At 41.1% G+C, this 18,812-nt stretch overlaps 1 protein-coding gene across 1 annotated transcript in view; it reads left to right on the plus strand.

Annotated features, from left to right (window-relative positions):
* The window catches only part of LOC121290433 (zona pellucida-like domain-containing protein 1), a 46,396-nt gene that overhangs the window by 7,809 nt on the left and 19,775 nt on the right, over positions 1 to 18,812 (plus strand). The window contains exons 2-5 of the mRNA XM_041210870.1: positions 6,373 to 6,599; positions 10,931 to 11,115; positions 11,850 to 11,922; positions 17,885 to 17,982. Of these exons, the coding sequence (XP_041066804.1) occupies positions 6,373 to 6,599; positions 10,931 to 11,115; positions 11,850 to 11,922; positions 17,885 to 17,982 (583 nt within the window). The remainder of the gene's footprint in view (positions 1 to 6,372; positions 6,600 to 10,930; positions 11,116 to 11,849; positions 11,923 to 17,884; positions 17,983 to 18,812) is intronic.

Raw genomic sequence — 18,812 nt, forward strand, 5'->3', positions numbered from 1 at the left:
CTATGAAATTCTTCAATATTTCATCAAATTATTTTGCATTTAAAATAACACTGTTTTATGGTATTTCAATATTTGTTTTATTATTAACATGGCAGTAGGTAGTTTTTGACATAGGGTTATGCATTTCACCCATAATGGAAGAAAATACTATGCAAACAGAAGTATCTGAAATCGATGGTTGAATTATCTTCTTCAGCCCACAGCAGTGAATTCCACCCATTCCTCCAATTTCACCGTGACCCAAACCATGTCTGTGAGTCAATGGTCACTGGATATGCATGATAGGTTACAGGTAGAATTTCTGCCAACCAAGGGAGAGCATGCCAGTGCCTGGCCACAAAATGCTGCTGATGCTACAGCAGAACTACCACTGAAACACCATAAGAAATGGCCAGGCACTTAAAAGAGGTGGAAGCATCCAAAGATGAAAAGAGTTGCAGTGTTGTAGACTTCACTGAGACTGAAGCCCATATTGTTGAGCAAATTCTATCTGGAAGCAGAAGAGACCTCTACTAGCAGTCAACTATATTTCCTGATCCTGGGACCAATACTACCCCAAGGCTAGGCCTTTCATCTTGCACACAGTGATCCCAGGAAGTGATGGTAACCGGGACAGATGGGATGGAACTAAGCTGGGAACCGGGCTTAATCCATCCACCAGCATTTATATGTGGCTTCAAGCTAGGAGGGAAGACAGCAGCAATCCTGGCAAGGTAGATTGAAGGAAATTGAAAATGGGATTGTGAGGAAACAGTAGGCTTTTTCCCTCACTCTCCACCAATATGCCACCATGCTGAAACTCCAAAGAGAAACCTGCAATGTATCTGTTAGCTGACCTAGGGTAAGAACCTATACTAGGCTAATTTCTATCTGAAAGATTTTAATCAATGAATATAAGTAAGTGGCCATATAGGCAGTTCTTGCTTACATTTGGCCATGTGGCATAGCTGCTAACAACAAAAGGAATGCTGCATCTATCATTCTATGTTAATAAAAGCAAAATTTTAAAACCCTAGCCTAGTGTCATTCAATTAATAGCTCTTGATTTACTTCATCTTCCATCTATCTCTTCTGAAACTTGGTGGTTTCCTGTAAAATGTGTTTTCACCCTCAAGTAGGTTTGTTAAGTTAAAAAGACAAAATGGAGTGCAATTATGTGGTTGTAAAGCTGTAATGAATATACATATATATATATATATATATAAATATATACATATATTTGAGAGAGGTGAAACAGGGCAATGACTTTGCACAAGATACAATGGATGATGGGCTGACAGCAAGCTTACATTTTCAGCTATTCGTACAGTAAGTCCCTGATTTCAATAGTCTGTTGGAGGAGGAATTAAATAGAGGTAAAGCATTTTTTCCAGATGAGAGGGCAGTGTTAAGAATCACTGGGTCAATCACCATGGGATCCTCACACACCTAATGAGAGCTTAAAGGTCATTGTCAGACGATTGCAAATAGGGTTTCTGATGCTATGATGTCTACCACACAATGAATGGGCAGAACAAAAAAAAAGCAACAATAATTCATCATAGGATGGAAGAAGGGAAATATACAGCATTTATTTGGCTGGTGGAGTAATGGTGTGTCTCAGAGTGTCTATGTTGTTTACAGGTGCCTGTCCAATAAACAGAGAAGATGCTGTTCCCTATTTATTCATTGATTGCTATTACAATTATCAAAGGGATCAATTCTCAAAATATTATTATTCATGGTCAAGATTGTGGTGCAACCTATCGACTTCCAGGTAAGCTCATATCAACGAGAGATTTATAATACTACAACTATAAAATACCATATGAAGTAGCATAGCCAATTGTAACAATACAAGCATTTTTCACGGCCCAGAGATATTAACTCATACTTGCCATGTTCCAAACTCCCTTCTTGTGGATTAGATTCTTGCCCTTAATGGTTTCTAATTGCATAATTAATTGTATTTATTGCATTATGAATGCAGTTGGGTGTTACAGTTGGCTTCAGCAAGCCTGGGCTATAAAACATTACTGAAAAGTTTTCTTACGTGTTCATAACAGGGCTTCAGTATGATGTCATTGCAGGGATCGGTAACATCCTCTGCCAAGGTTCAATATGAACAATGGCCATTTGCAGGCAATATCAGAAGTTTGTTGGCTTTTTAGAAATGTGCACCAGAAAGAATCAACATTTTCAGAAGAGGAGGACAGAAGGGACCAGAAAATTATTAGCACAATGTACAGTTGCTGTTTATTCATGTAGCTAATATTATCTGAATTTAGAGAATAATTTAGAGATTGACAATACATGCAAGTACACACACAAGTAATTGAATTGCTGGCCTGAACTCAAACAGGCTTTGGACAATGTCAGGTATCCAAACTAGCCATCAACCAGTTCAATTTTCAGCTCTCATTAACACACTAGGGAGGCAGTGGTGTAGTGGTATTGCCACTGGGTTAGTATTGTGGAGACCCAGGGCAATGATCTGGGAACCTGGGTTTGAATCCCACCACGATGATGAGGGACCATTGCTGCTTGTCAGGAAAAACCCACCTGGTTCAGAAATGTCATTTAGAGAAGGAAATCTGCTGTCCTTGCCTGGCCAACATATGACTCCTGTGGTTGACTTTTAAATGCCCCCTGAACAAGGGCAATTAGGGATGAGTAATAAATGCTAGCGTATCCAGTGGTGACCAAATCCCATGAACAAGTAAAAAAAAAATTGTTGTAAAAACCCGTCTGGTTTGCTAATGTCCTTTCGGGAAGGACATGTGACAGCAATGTTGATTGACTCTTAAATGTCCTCTGAACAATGAAGTACGGCAGTACTTGCAGTAAAGGTTTAACATACAATATTTTAGAAAAATGTTGAGATTTGGATAATTATTTTGATAATATATAATAAGTTTTCAAAAGGGCTGTTCCAGAATTCCCATCATGAATTCTGGATTGGTCTGGTGAATGTGGATAGGATTGGGTTTTTAAGGAGGGAAGGAAACATGCACATCCATCTGGACATCCCCGAAGGAAAAGGGTCAAGGCTGGTAGGTCATGGAGGGGAGGTGGAAGGTGATGCCAGGGGGATCAACTGTGATGGGGGAGAGGAAATGGGTGACTTGGGGAGGGGAAAAGATGGGAGAGGCACGAAAAACCAAATCCAGCCCACGCTGTCCAAATCAAAAGTGAAACGAAAGTCATGGTGGGCGAGATCAGGTGCTGCATGGGAGTGTGATCATTGGGTGGGCGGAGATGCAGGTCAGCTCAGATGGACAACTGCAGCAGGCACATTCAAAATGCTCAAGTTATTGAGGTGAGCATGATACATGAAAGATCCGCGTGCATTGTAGAGTGCTTGCACAAGGCTCCAGAAGGCTTCACACACACTTCTCCCTCCAGAACAACTCATTGGCCAGCTGTATCCTCTGTAGTGACAGAGGATGAGGTTGAGGGGCTCACAGGCATAGGGACTAGGTGGGGAGGACAGCCTCTGGGATTCCTGAGTGGATGACCCAGGGGTATCCAGCTGCTGCTCCTCCTCCTCCCTTTGGTTGCCTGGGGGCCCCGGCCTGACTCAAGGGGAAGGAACACCTGGAGGGGCATCGAGGTGCTCCATTTCCCTCATGCGTTGCCACCGCAGGAACTCACACATGGCTCCTGCAATAGAGTGCAGGTTTGCACACATCTCCACGTTCTGCTGGACCAGGGTCTCCGTGGAGTCCGCCATCCTCCCCATGGAGACCTCCATACACACACATGTGGGCACCACGTCATCAAAGAGCAGGCGGTCGTGCTCCTCTGACTCGGCTTCCAACAGCTCTGCAGGATGTCCCCACGCCTTCTGCTGACTCTCCAGGATGAGTTGGGAGGCCAAAACTAGAGGTTCGTCATCTGACTTGGGTCTCACAGAATCCTGATCCCCAGCAGTCCTCTGAGTGCTGGGGAGCTTGGCTAAACCTGCTTCCTGATGCTGTGTTCACATGGCCGTGTGGTGTCCGCCAGGTTGTGAACATGGGCCTGCTCTAGATCTAGGTTCCACCAAGGTGTGCGTTTCTGCACTGATGCAGGGTGTGGATAATCGCTGTGAAGGGTCTTCCAGGCTGCTTATTTCCACCTCTTCAATGGAGGAGGTGTCCTCTTGGCTGGAGGTAAGGATGTGGATGGAGCTGAGGGACTGGCTGGCTGAGGGTGCTGGTCATTTGGCAGAGCTTCCTGTGAAGTAGAGATAATTAGTGTATAGCACCAGAGTCAAAAACAGGAGAGAGAGCACTCACATTTGCTTTGAGAGAAGGACGATGTGTTGCAGGATCCTTATGAGGGTGGTCCACTGCCGACCTCACCGTCACTGTAGACAAGGTCCATGTCCTCACCAGTTAGTGCGATGGCACACTCCTCAAAGTGAGTGAGGAGTCTAATGTGGACCACCCCATCCTCCGATCTGGGACCTCTCCCTGCTGATGTGAGCCAGCTTCTCCTGCACAAATACAGATGGCGAGAGTGTGAGCAGGATACGTGGCACTGCATGGAACGTTTGTGTGGTGAGCGGAGCCATGGACAGGATAAGCACGCGAACTCAAAAGGGTATGAGCCTGATGGAGATGTGAGCGTGTGCGTGAGAGTTAGTGGTGTTGTCCCTTGAGATGTGAGATCCCTGTGGATGTGTGATGGGTTTGTGAGTGTGTAAGTTGAAAGTGATAAGACGAGTGAACTACCTTGGTGGAACAGATGAGACCATTCATCCTGTAGTGGCACTGGGTGGCTGTCCTCCTTTGCAGGGCACTGGCACTGACCACCGCCTCCCAAGCCAGGTTAGCGAGGTTGCTGACATCACAGTGAGCCTTCACTGCATCCAAAAGACACTCAAGGGATGCTTCATTATACTTGGGAGCTGCAGCTTTTTTGCCTTTCAGGACAGTGTCTTCTTTGCAGCAGTCGTGGGCTGGAAGCAGAGAGGTGTGCACGCTGGACTTTAAGTATGGCGCCCAGCGTGATGAAGCAGCGAGGTGATGGCGTGGCAGGTGAATGAGAGCCCATCCACCATGGAAACGGCGTGCTTTCCAGGAATGCATAATTAATGCAGTGGGCGAAAATAAGGCATGAAAAGCTGCCATTGTGGCCGGTGGGTTAAAGGTCGTTTTACCCATCCGTTACCACACTTAGTGCAAATCTGGAACGATTCGCCTAGTGTATCAACAATCTTTCTTCCCAAGGAAATTCCACAATGGAAAAAGCTGCCAAAGGAAATAGTCACATCCCCATCACTTGGAATCTTCAAGACCCATCTTTAGATTATTAAGAAGTACCAGCATAGAAATTACTCTTAACAACATACTCTTTCGAGTAAATGAGAAATAAATGAATACATTAACTAATTGACAGCTCCTTTAAGGTCACTGTAACAAAAAACAAAACTTCAAGGAAAACTTATCAAATTTACATTAAAATGCCATTTTGGGAGCTGATATTGCACTCCAGCCCTGATATTGCACTGCACCCACCAGTCGCAGAAGGCTTCAGCACTGCATGCTCTCTCTCCAAAGACACCAGGGCGCGAACATAGCCAAGGAAGACAGGAAGATAATTGAGTCAAGCAACCCACCTCAGTCGCCCTGGACCTGTTTATGGCCATCTCAGCCAGGCCCAGGAGCAGGCTATTAAAAACTCATTGCCAAATGTGGGGACATCAACCTTGAATTGAAAATCCTATTAGCTACCATCTGAGCTTTATACGTGGATAATTGGTTTAGCAAATTCAGCTGGCATACTACCATTCACAGTTCTAACACAGGTGTTAATTTGTTTAATTTGAATATTCAAAAACAGCAGCCCATCCTGTCACAGAAATGGTTTGATGATTTGTCGCACAGTTAAAATAGTTGTACAAAGAGTTATCTCACTTTCCTGCTCAATTTCAGCCTGCTGCCATCTTAACTGGGCCCTTCTTTTTAGGCAACCGAGTTGCCCACTCAATACAACAAGGTTCCACCCAAACCCACAAGGAAAGTCCGGTTCTCTTCTTCCTGAGCTTGCTTTCCCACCCAACAAATGGCTCCAATCCCCCACAACTTCCCTTGGTTCTGCTAGGTGGCTTCCAGGTTCCATTAATTTAACCTATTCTGAGCTGGCCAGTTCTCAATCTCAGCTGTAGCTCATTTCAGGCAGACAGCTGATCAATGAGATGCAAATCGTGCCAGGAATTAATGTAGCCCAGGCTTCAAATTGATGATGTCTGGTGTGTTTGGCACTCTGTCAGAAACCTGCTCCAAGTTAAAATGCATTCTAACAAATGGGGTCAACCCTTAATACCAGTAATAAGAATATTTAGCTACTGTCAAATACTGCAACATTTTCATTCTTAATAGCATAATCTGTCATTTTTCTTCACAGATAACAATGACATCAAAGTGACCTGCGGAACCCAAGATGTGCAATTATCGATCTTTTTGTGCCCAATTTACTTTGCTGGCTACAATGAGAGCCAAGTGGCTTTAAATAATCAATTTGATGACACCAAATGCCAGGGAACAGTTGATGCATCGGCTTCTCCTCCTGTTCTCAAGTTTTCATTTCCCATCAGTGACATTAACTCGACTTCCTGTGGAAACAAGCTGCTGGTATGTCAGTCATTGCTACCTGAAGGAATTCCATATTTAGATCAAGTTGATTGCTCATATTGCTATTTGATACAAATATATAGAAATTAAACAGAAAATATAGAATATGATAACAACCATATAAATGATAATGTAAATAGAATGACTTGGTCTTCCCACTGACCTCTTCATATTTTTAGTTAATTTCCAATACAAACAAAAATTACAGGCAAATTGAACATGAGAGTAGATTACAACTTTGTATGCATTTTCTTATATCAGGAATTTTCACAGAAAATTAATGTTGGCTAAGAAAAGTGTAAAAAGTGATAATACTGTAAAAAGTGAGACTGTAGCTTGACTGGTTTACACAGTTGTCCAACCCTCATTCCTCCCCTCAAGTGCAATGTTAGTCATAATCTTTCTGTTGAGGGCCACATCTCAACCAATGACTTGCTCAAGGGTCATTTGCTGGAATACTGTAATATTAAACCATGGAATGATGAGACACAAGTTGGCAACTGCTATTTCCCAAACCCTGAGGTTCTTGTTTCAATGATATTACTGTGAGCAACTGTTGAGTGAAGTCTAAACAGTTTCTCATTCGGACAGGAAAGTAAATAACGCTTTAGCAAGGACAATTCAAACAGAGTCATTTCACTTGCTTTATGGAAGCCACAATAGCTCTGCCCTTTGATAGCATTTGGGATTGTCTTGCCTTTTTGGCTGGTGAGCAATAAAATCAAAGAGAACAACACTTCCAGCTGGCTGGTGTGTTTTCTCTGTTTAAAACTTCTTGCGGCTACATTACAAGATCTTAAGGTATCCAGGCATGTGAATGCTGAAAACAGACAAAAGATAAATAAATCAAAAGTTGTCTGAAAGGCTGCTTTAGGAGCTAGCAGAGTCAGTGGAATCAACGGTGGTAGGCCTGGCATTACAGAATGAGCCAAACATGATATGTGAGTGGGCCTAAATATGACAGATTAAATTTATCACAAACAAGTATAAAATACTACAGATAGGAAATGAATATCCTCCATGTATGATATTAAAAAATCGATGGGTAAAGACTTGCTGGCAAACTCATACCATCAATGTAGAGTAGCAATTAGCAAACTGAATGCAAGTCAGAGGAAGTTATGTTCAAACACTGAGTCCATCTGGATTGCCCAGAGACAAAGAAGAAATTCCAGCATTGGAGGCAGTACAAAAAAGAGCCACAAGGCTGATCCCCACTGTTAGGGAAATTTGTAATGAAGAAAGATTGGAGAAACTTGAGCTTTCAGGCTGGAAAGGAGGTATCTCAGAGGTGATTTTTTTTTAGACGCCTGTAAGGTAATTAATGGTAAGGAAAACGTTAATGCAGAATATTAACTTTAAATTAATCTGTGTAAGTAGACAAGGGGCGCATTTTTAAATTAGCAAAAGGTAACTTTAGAACAGATAACAAGAAATTCTTCTTCACATAGAATGGACATGTGGACAGAGTAGTGGAAACATTTCACAAACAGCTTGCATGTAGCAATGAGAGGATTGTAGCATTGTCCTAAACGGATGAACGTTCCTCACACTCAAGCATGTCATAATCTTTTAAACACTGAATCTCAGATCAGTTGCCATCCTCATTTGGGTGATCACCTGGGAAGCTGTGAAATAAATGGATCAGCAAAGTTTGCAGAGAATATGAGAATATAGACTGTACTATAGATGCCAAAATAGTGGAAGGGAGTTAGAAGAGCAAATATGTAGTCAAATTTCTGAGTGCAAAAACAATAGGGCAATAACAGTTGGAGACTTCAACTACCCCCAATCAATTGGGATAAAAACAGTGTGAGGAGCACAGAGGGCACAAAATTCTTGAACTGCATTCAAGAGAGCTTTTTTAGTCAATGAGCCCAATGAGGGGAGATGCAATTCTAGATTTAGTCTTAGGAAATGAAGCTGGGCAAGTGGATATAGCAGCATTGGGGGACCATTTTGGAGATTGTGATGATAATACAGATTTAGTATCATTATGGAAAAGAACAAAGATAGAACAGGAGTTCTAAATTGGGGGAAGACAAATTTTACAAAGCTGGTAGGTGAACTGGCAAAAGTGGACTGGATACTGCTACTAGAAGGCAAAATGCTGTCAAATCAGTAGGAATCATTCAAAAGCAAGATTCTACGAGCATAATGTAGACATGTCCCCACAATGAAAAAGGATGGTACTGTCAAATCTAGAGCCCCCTGGTTATCCAGAAACACACAGGGTAAGATAAAGTTGAAAAAGAAAGCTTGTGACAGTCACAAAAAGCTTAGTGCTGTAGAAAGCCTAGAGGAGTATATAAAGTACAGGGGTGAAGTAAAAAAGAAAATTCGCAAAGCAGACAGAGGATACGAAAAAATATTGGCAGGTAAAATCAAAGAAAACCCAAAAATGTTTTACCAGTACATTAAGAGCAAGAGAATATCTAAGGAAAGGGTAGGGCCTACCAGAAATGTACATGATAACTTATGCGTTGATGCAGAAGATGTGGGCAGGGTTCTTGATGAATACTTTAGAGTCTCTGTCTTCATTAAAGAGAGGGATGATGCAGACATTCTAGGTAAAGAGGGGGACTGTGAAATTTTAGATACAATAAGCATAATGAGAGAGGAGGTAATGGCTGACATCCTTGAAAGTGGATAAATCACCAGGGTCGGATGGATTGTTTCCCAGGTTGTTAAAGGAAGCCTTGGAGGAAATAGTGGATACTATGAGGATCATTTTCCAATCCTCACTAGACACAGGTGAGGTTCCAGAGGATTGGAGGTCTGCAAATGTTGTACCATCATTTTAAAAGGGTGCAAGGGATAGGCCAGATAATTGTGGGCCAGTCAGTCTGACTTCATGGTGAGCAAATTATTGGAATCAATTCTGAAATACAAGATGAACTGTCATGTAGAAAGGCACGGATTGATCAGAGATAGTCAGCATGGTTTTGCTAGGGGAAGATCGTGTCTTACTAACTCAACAGAATTTTTTGAGGAAGTAACCAGGAGGATTGATGAAGGTAGTGCACTGGATGTTGCCTACGTGGATTTTAGTAAGGCATTTAACAAGGCAGACTGGTCAAAAAGGTGAAATCCCTTGGGATGCAGGGGAAGGTGGCAAGTTGGACCCATGATTGGTTCAGTGACAGGAAACAAAGGGTAATAGTCAATGGATTTTTCTGCGAATGGAAAGCAATTTCCAGTGGCGTTCCACAGAGCTCAGTGTTGGGGCCCTTACTGTTTGTTGTATATATTAATAATTTAGTTTTAAATGTGGGAGGCATGATTGGGAAATTTTCAGATGACACAAAAATTGGCTATGTAGTTGATAGTGAAGAGGATAGGATAGCTGTTGTCTCTAGAACAATATCAATGGTTTGGTTGAGTGGGCGTAAAAGTGGCAAATGGAATTCAATCCGGAGAAGTGTGAGGTAATACATTTGGGGAGGGCAAACAAAGCAAGGGAATACTCAATAAACGGGAGGATATTGAAGGGGTAGAGGATGTGAGAGACCTTGGAGTGTATGTCCACAGGTCCCTGAAGGTGGCAAGACCGGGGGATATGGTGGTTAAAAAAAAGCATATGGAATGCTTTCCTTTATTAGACGAGGAATTGAATACAAAAGCAGGGATGTAATGCTGGAACTGAAATTTTGTGTACACTTCTGCTCACCACATTACAGGAAGGACATAATTGCTCTGGGGAGAGTGCAGAGGAGATTTACAAGAATATTGCCAAGGCTTGAAAATTGTGGCTATGAGCAAAGATTGAATAAGCTAGGGTTGTTTTGCTTAGAAAAGAGGAAGCTGAGGGGTGACCTAAATGAGGTGTACAAAATTATGAGGGGTCTAGATAAGATAGGCAGGAAAGACCTGTTTCTCCTAGCTGAGAGGTCAATAACCAGAGGGTATATATTTAAGGTAATTAATAGAAGGATTAGAGGGGACATGAGGAAAAACTTCTTCACCCAGACGGTGGTGGGCATCTGGAGTTCACTACCCGAATTGGTGGTTGAGGCTGAAATGCTCAACTCATTTAAAAGGTACCTGGATCTGTGCCTGACGTGCTGTAACCTGCAAGACTACGGACCAGGTGCTGGAAAGTGAGATTAAAATGAGCAGCTAGTTTCTTTTTTAACTCTTTATTGGCCAGCACAGACACAATTGGCTGAATGGCCTCTTTCTGTGCTGTAACTTTTCTATGGTTCTATGGTCTACAAGTGGCCCGGAGGCCATGTTATTACCACTGCCTAAAAATATGTTTCAGTCTTGAATATCTTTTAAACATCAATTATTTTACTCTGATATTTATATATATTTTCTTCTATGTACAGATCACCAGTGCTCAAGGAACGGGCGCTTTTAAAGACTTTTCAAACATCCAGTTTGTCCAAGTCAGTGGTATGATAGAAACAAATGACCCGGTAGCAAATGTCATAACATATAACCAGGAACTGTTGTATTTGTATTCCTGCTCCTACCCTTTGGAGTATTTTATCAATGATACTAGGGTGGATGTGTAAGTGAAGAATTTGTTTCTTGTTTGTTTAGGTGAATCAACTTTAGAATAGGATTTTTTTAAAGTCTGAGATGAACGTCTAAATATTTCAGAGTTAACACGCTTCTTTAGAAAACATTTGATTTCATTTTATTTTTGTTGCATCTTTTACTTATTATGTTTAATATAACTGCTTGTGATGTTTTCTGATATATCAAAACAAAGATGTGGATTTCCACCTTCCATGTGGCACTCCATTGTAATTTACCTGTGAACAGGGACAGGGCACCCACTCCATCAGACAGGCTCCTACTTTACATTGAAAAGTCACATCACAATTATGTTCACTGGCTAGATTGTGATCAAAAGTGATAACCCTAATTGAATTCCCCCTTCCCTAGAGCACATGTGCCAAATTGCACTCCAATCAGCACCCCAGCTGAGACTAACTGACTCACCACAGTCCCATATATCATATTCCTCTTTTCCAATTCTCATTTCAGCATCTCAACCCTCTAAATGGAGAATATCCTGTTTGATTCAGAAGATCCAGAAAAATCAATGTTCCATTTTGGCTATGGAGTAATCAATGCAAATCTGAACCATTCAATCAATTGTGTAGCTTTTTACTGCCACGTTATTACAGGGTTCAATTGATAAGTATATTGGATGCATCGGGTATGATAATAAGAGAATTTTGGTGCAATTTATCATTATGATTTCATGCTGATTGATTTATGTAACTGTATTTACAGGGCAGGAGTAAGTATAGCCATCAAGGATAATAATGGTACTTTCAGGAGCACCCTCACTCTTCAGCTTTACAGTGTAAGTTGCCTGATCATCTGTGTCGTCAACAGGATATCAAAATTGCAAAATTTCACCAAAACTTAATTCACACAAGTTAAATGAATTTAGGAATATCTGACATCCAAACCTTTTCCCTTGATTAATACATCTCTTAAATGTATTACATTGAAGATGTCTGAAGCAGAATTTGAAGGGATAGAGGCAGATTCCTATATCCAGGGATTTTAGATCCTGCCTGATTTTTCTTTGTCCAGTCATTTAAATTCCTAGAAAATTGACCAAACTCCATCATGGGAGAAAGCTTGAGGATGTAAACAATTATATGTGCACAAATCATTGAAGGTGGCGAGGCATGTTAAGAAAGTGGTTAAAAGTCATACAGAACCCTTGGCTTTATACATAGAGGCATAGAATACAAAACTTTATAAAATGCTGGTTTGACCTCAACTGGAGTATTGTGTCCAATTCTGGGCACCACACTTTAGAAAGGATGTGAAGGCTTTAGAGAGGGTGCAGAAAACATTTATGAGAATGGTTCCAGGGATGACAGACTTCAGTTATATGGATAGACTGGAGAAGCTGGGATGTTCTCCTTTGAAAAGGATGCAATGAGATTTGACAGAAGCGCTCAATAATCAAGAGGGGTCCAGCAACAGTAGATAGAGAGAAACTGTTTCTATTGGCGGAAGCACTGAGAACCAATGGACACCGATTTCAGGTGAATGGCAAAAGAACCAATGCTATCATGAGGAAAAAAAGTTTACGCAGTGAGTAGTCAGGATTTAGAATGCACTGCCAGACAGTGTGGTGAGGGCATTTAATAGAGAGTTGAATAAACGCCTGAAGAGAAAAAAATTGCAGGGGCTGCAAGGAAAGGACAGTGGAGTGGGATTAGTGGAGTTGCTTTTGCAGAGAGTCAATATGGGCATGACAGGTCGAATGGCCTCCTTCTGTGCTGTAACCATTGTTTGATTCTATGGGCAGGATTTTTCAGTCGGTGCGCAGGGGTGGGCCCAACATACCGACATGTAAATGATGCATGATGACATCGGGTGTGCGTCCCGACATCATTGCGCAGTCCCGCGATATTTCTTTCGTCAGGCACGTGCCGCAGTCAGCTGCGCACCTGCTGGGATGTAAACGGCCTATTAAGGCCATTAAGAAAGTAATTGATGTCATTGGTAATGCTGCCTGTCCAACCTTACAGTTGGCGGGCAGCGAAAAGGCCAAGCGGCCTTCGCGTTTTTTAGGAAACATCATCCACGAGCAGGATGAGGTTTCCTAAATCTTTTATTAAATAAATAAATACTTTTCCTATAAATAAAAACATGTCTCATCTCATGTGACAATGAGGGGACATGTTTAAATAAATTTTTCAACTATTTATTTAATTATTTGAACATCGATTCAATCTCCCTGAGGCAGCTCCATGCCTCAGGGAGATTGAAGCGTTCTTTCGCCCACACGTGACCACCCCCGCCTGCTCCCGCCGAGCCCGCCCACCACCTGAAATATTCAGGCCTATAAGTTCAGAAGACAGACTAAGCTGTCAGTTGAGATGCTGCCCAAAGAACACCCCCAGCAAAATAATAAATAAGGCTAGAGAATTTGAAGTTACCATAGTGGTTATAGATGTAGGTAGATAGAGATTTGATTAGGATTAGAGAGTAGCGTCCACATAAAAGGATTGTACAGTGAAACTACAATGAAATTAAATAGAGGGGAGGAGGGTTCTGGAGAGGGCATACGTAGGCTTACAAAGCAAGGCAATATGGTGGCACTGCAAGACAGCTATTTAGGTAATGATACCCAGAATGTGACAGGAAGGGACAGAGTGTACAAACATAAAAAAAATAGGGCAAATAGGGTCAAAGAGGAAAAAATTGGTAAAAAGGCAAATTTAGTGACTCTTTACTTTAATGTAGGTGGTATTCAGAACAAAATAAATCAATTAACAGCACAAATAGAGGTTAATGATCTTATAGCCATTACAGAGACATGGTTACAAGGAGATTAAAGCAGAGGACTAAATATTCAGGGGTATATGACTTTTCGAAAGGACAGGCAGGAAGGAAAGAGTAGTGGGGTAGCTTTGTTAATGTGAGATGGAATAAGTACGATAGCAAGAAATGATCTTGGATTGGAAGATGTGGAATCCATATGGGTGGAGGTAAGAAATAACAAAGGGAAGAAGACACTGGTGGGAGTAGTCTATAGGCCCCCTAACAGTCGCTATACTGTAGGACAGAGAATAAAGCAGGAGATAATGAGGGCATGTAAAAAAGGCAGTATATTGATCACAAGTGACTTTAATCTTCATGTAGATTGGGAAAATCAAATTGGCAGAGGGAGCCACAAGCAAGAATTCATAGGGTGTATTCGGGACAGTTTCCTAGAGCAATATGTTGTGGATCCAACCAGGGATCAGGGTATTTTAAGATCTAGTAATGCATAATGAGGCAGGTTTAATAAATGATCTCAGAGTAAAAGATACCCTAGGAAACAGTGAGCATAGTATGGTAGAATTTGGCATTCAGTCTGAGAGTGAGAAACTTGGGTCAGAAACAACTGTGCTAAACTTAAATAAGGGAAATTACAAAGGAATGAAGGTAGAGTTGGATGGAGTGGACTGGGAAAGGAGTTTAGCAGAAAAGACGGTTGATGAACAATGGCAAAAGTTTAAGAAAATTGTTCACAAGAAAGGTATATCCCATTGAGGAAGATGGATTGTGGGAAGGAGATAAACCAACCATGGGTAACCAAGGAAGTTAAGGATAGTATCAAATTTAAAGAAAAAACATACAATGTGGCAAAAATTAGTGGTAAGCCAGAGGATTGGGAAAGTTTTAAAAACCAACAGAAGATGACCAATAACGCAATAAAGAGGGAGAAAATAAACTTTGAAAGTAAACTAGCAAGTAATATAAGAACGGACAGTAAGAGTTTCGAGGCCAAAGCCAATATAGGCTCCTTAGAGAATGAGGCTGGGGAAATAATAATAGGGAACCAGGAAATGGCAGAAGAGTTGAATAAATACTTTGCATCAGTCTTCACGGTAGAAGACACTAATAGCATACCAAAAATACTAAATAATCAAGGGACAAGAGGGGCAAGGAAATAAATATAATAACTAACACTAGAGAAAAAGTACTAGGGAAACTAATGGGGCTAAAGGATGATAAGTCACCTGGACCTGGTGAATTGCATCCTAAGATATTAAAGGAAATAGCTGCAGAGATAGTGGATGCACTAGAAGTAATCTTCCAAGAATCCTTAGATTCTTCCAAGAATTCTTCCCAGAGGATTGGAAAACTGCCAATATAACACCCTCATTCAAAAAGGGAGGGAGACAAAAAACAGGTAACCATAGGCCAGTTAGCTTCATTGGGAACATGTTAGAGTCTAGTATAAAGGATGTAATAGCAGAGCATTTAGAAATGCACAATATAATCAAGAGCCAGCATGGCTTCATGAGGATAAATCATGTCTGACAAATTTGTTAAAATTCTTTGAGGAGGTAACAAGCAGGATAGATAAAGGGGAACCAGTAGATGTAATATATTTGGATTTCCAAAAGGTATTCGAAAAGGTACTGCACATAAGACTCCTTAATAAGATAAGAGCCCATGGTGTTGGAGGCAGTATATTAGCATGGATAGAGAATTGGATAACTAATAGAAGTCAGAGAGTTGGGATACAGGGGGGGCATTTTCAGGATGCCAAGTTAAAACTAGTGGAGTGCCACAGGAATCAGTGCTGGGGCTACAATTATTTACAATATATATTAATGACTTGGATGAAGGAAATGAAAGTACCATCACCAAGTTTGCAGATGACACAAAAATAGGTGGGAGGTCAAGTGGTGAGGATGACACAAGGTGTCTACAAAGGGATATAGATAGGTTAAGTGAGTGGGCAAAAACTTGGCAGATGAAATATAATGTGGGAAAATGTGAGGTTATGCACTTTGGCAGAAAGAATAGAGGAGCTGAATATTACTTAAATGGAGAAAGACTGAAGAAATCTGCAGCAAGAGGGATTTGGGGATCCTCGAGCATGAATCCCAAAAAGCTAGCATACACATTCAGCAGGTGATAGGAAAGGCAAATGGCCTTTATTTCAAAGGGAATGGAATATGAAAATAGGGAAGTCTTGCTAATACTATACAAGGCACTAGTTAGACCACACCTAGAATACGGTGAACAGTTCTGGTCCCTTTATCTAAGGAAAGATGTACTGGCATTGGAGGTAGTCCAGAGAAAGTTCACTAGGTTGATCCTGGGTATGGAGGGATTTTCTTATGAGGAGAGGTTGAGTAGGTTGGGCCTGTACTCATTGGAGTTTAGAAGAATGACAGGGGACCTTATTGAAACATATAAGAGTCTTAGGGAGCTTGATAGGGTAGATGCTGAGAGGTTGTTTCCCCTTGTGGGAAATTCTAGGACCAGAGGGCATAATCTCAGAGTAAGGGGTCACCCTTTTAAGACAGAGATGATGAGGAATTCCTTCTCTCAGAGGATTGTTAATCTGTGAAATTCTTTACCACAGAGAGCTGTAGAGGCTGGGTTGATAAGTATTTTCAAGGCTGAGATAGACAGATTTTTAATCAGCAAGGGAATCAAGGGTTATGGAGAAAAGCCAAGAAAGTGGGGTTGAGGCTTATCAGATGAGCCATGATCTCATTGAATGGCAGGGCAGACTCGATGGGCTGAATGACCTACTTCTGCTCCTTTGTCTTATGGTCTTTTAACCGGGGAAAAAACTAACCTGGGGCTGCATTTGCAATGCTGCTTTCTAAGCTTGGGAAAAAGATAGAAAAAAGGATAGGGGAATGAGATTGGAGGTATTGTGGGCAATCATCTACAAAGAGAGAAGGTTCTTTCAAGTCCAGTTTGGTATTCAGTGGCTGGGTCATGGTCAGAGGGAGTAATGAAGAGGAGTCAAACAGTTGCATTTGGTCTCAGTGAGTTAAAGGTCCTTGTACCGTAGTTTTCACATTTGTTAATAATATCTAGGCTGGTATAAGAGTGAGGAAGTAATGGAATTCATATAGCTAATATTGTGGTGGTGATTTTCAATAAAAAGATTGACTGACTTTAACCCCAATGCCCAAGTGTACAGGGCATGTGGGTGGTTAAAATAAAGACAGCATCCTCTCCCTCTGAGTTGGAAATGTACTCATGCTCACATATTTCAGGCACATACATGAATGTCTGGGCATGTTCATACAGGTGTCCTGCTGCCCAAGATGTCACTCCCACTCACCAGCCAGATATCAATTCATTTTGGGATTGGGCAGGTGATTCACCTGCAAGATGGAAAAAAAAACCCTGGTGTTAAAATGGTCCAGGTCTCACTGCCATGAGTTAGTGAGCTTGACACTCCCCCTGGTGGCCCAACAACAAACTCATGCCCTGAGTTAAAATTGGCATTTGAGATAAAGCAGAAGGGCAGGTTTAGTGGATCCAGGAGGAACAAGAGGATGGAAACAGAAGAAGACGATTCAAAAAAAGGGGGAAAAGGCAATGGAAGCAGAGTCTTTAAATATTTTTAAGGCAGAAGTAGATAGATTCTTGATAAGTAAGGGGGTGAAAGGTTATCAGGTAAGACGGGAATGTAGAGTTGAGGTTACAATCAGCTCAGCCATGATCTTATTGAATGGGGCAGCAGGCTCAAGGGGCTGAGCAGCCTACTTCTGCTCCTACTTCGTATGCTCATATGTAAGCTCAGTCAGATCTTTTGAAATCAAAAAGGCAAAGGACAAATGAGATAGTGAAAACACAGCAAATAGGCATCCGGGCAAGCGTGGGATCAGACAAAAGGGAGATCAAGTTGAACATGGTTTTCAAAGTCATGAACGCTATTAGATTTGAATTGCTTTCAGATTTAGGGCTATGGAAAGTGGCTGAAAAATCAGATTACTGTACAAAAATATTACAACTATCATGTCATAAGTGTGATAAAACTACATTTTTTTCAGGATGCAGCATACACAAATGCCTTGACTATTCCAGAATTTGGACTCACTTTGAAAACCAAGATTTATGTCGAAGTAAAAGCTATCAATTTAACCAACAAGTAAGAAGATTTGTTCTTTTTGTTATGCCTGAAAATTTCAGATGGCTTTTATAATTAGAATGGGGGAGCAGGCTCAAGGGGCTGAGCAGCCTACTTCTGGTCCTAGTTCATATGCTCATGTGTAAGCTCAGTCAGATCTTTTGAAATCAAAAAGGCAAAGGACAAATGAGATAGTGAAAACACAACAAATAGACATCTAAACAAGTGTGGGATCAGACAAAAGGAAGATCAAGTTGAACATGGTTTGTTTTACAACAGATCATTAGCCCAAGAAATGCCAAATGTGAGTTTGTGTGGACTGTTTAGAAATGATAGGTTAAGTGTCACTAAGATTTAATTCATTTTAATACTTGAGCTCATGTCCTCTTCCTAAAGTAGAAACTAACTATACAGTGTCATTTGAGAGCTAGTGAATCCATACTGGAAAATCGCTAATATTGAAAGTATACATTTAATTTCTTCATGAATAATTTTCCAGTTAAATCATCACTCTGAATCAAAAACCAAAGCCATAGTTAACTAACAGGAGGTCAGGTTAGCTTTAGGCAAGATGAACTACGCTCAGTTAAAGCCCTCCTTCACCCTCTAAGCTTTGCCTTATCTAATTTGTATATTTTAAATTAAGATTTGAATGACAAATAAGATTGACAGATTCCATAACTAAGAAGGCAACATTACTTCCTTAAAAATGTAAATAAATCATAATATACATTCTAATCAGCCTCAATGTACAGAACAAAATTTGGTTTCCTTGTTAATCCTGAAAATAATATTTTTCACAACAACAAATGAACAAAATAAATTCCTATGTGTATTTGTGGAAATGAGTG

Source organism: Carcharodon carcharias, chromosome 18 (genome assembly GCF_017639515.1).
Source record: "Carcharodon carcharias isolate sCarCar2 chromosome 18, sCarCar2.pri, whole genome shotgun sequence".
Classification (NCBI taxonomy): Eukaryota; Metazoa; Chordata; class Chondrichthyes; order Lamniformes; family Lamnidae; genus Carcharodon; species Carcharodon carcharias.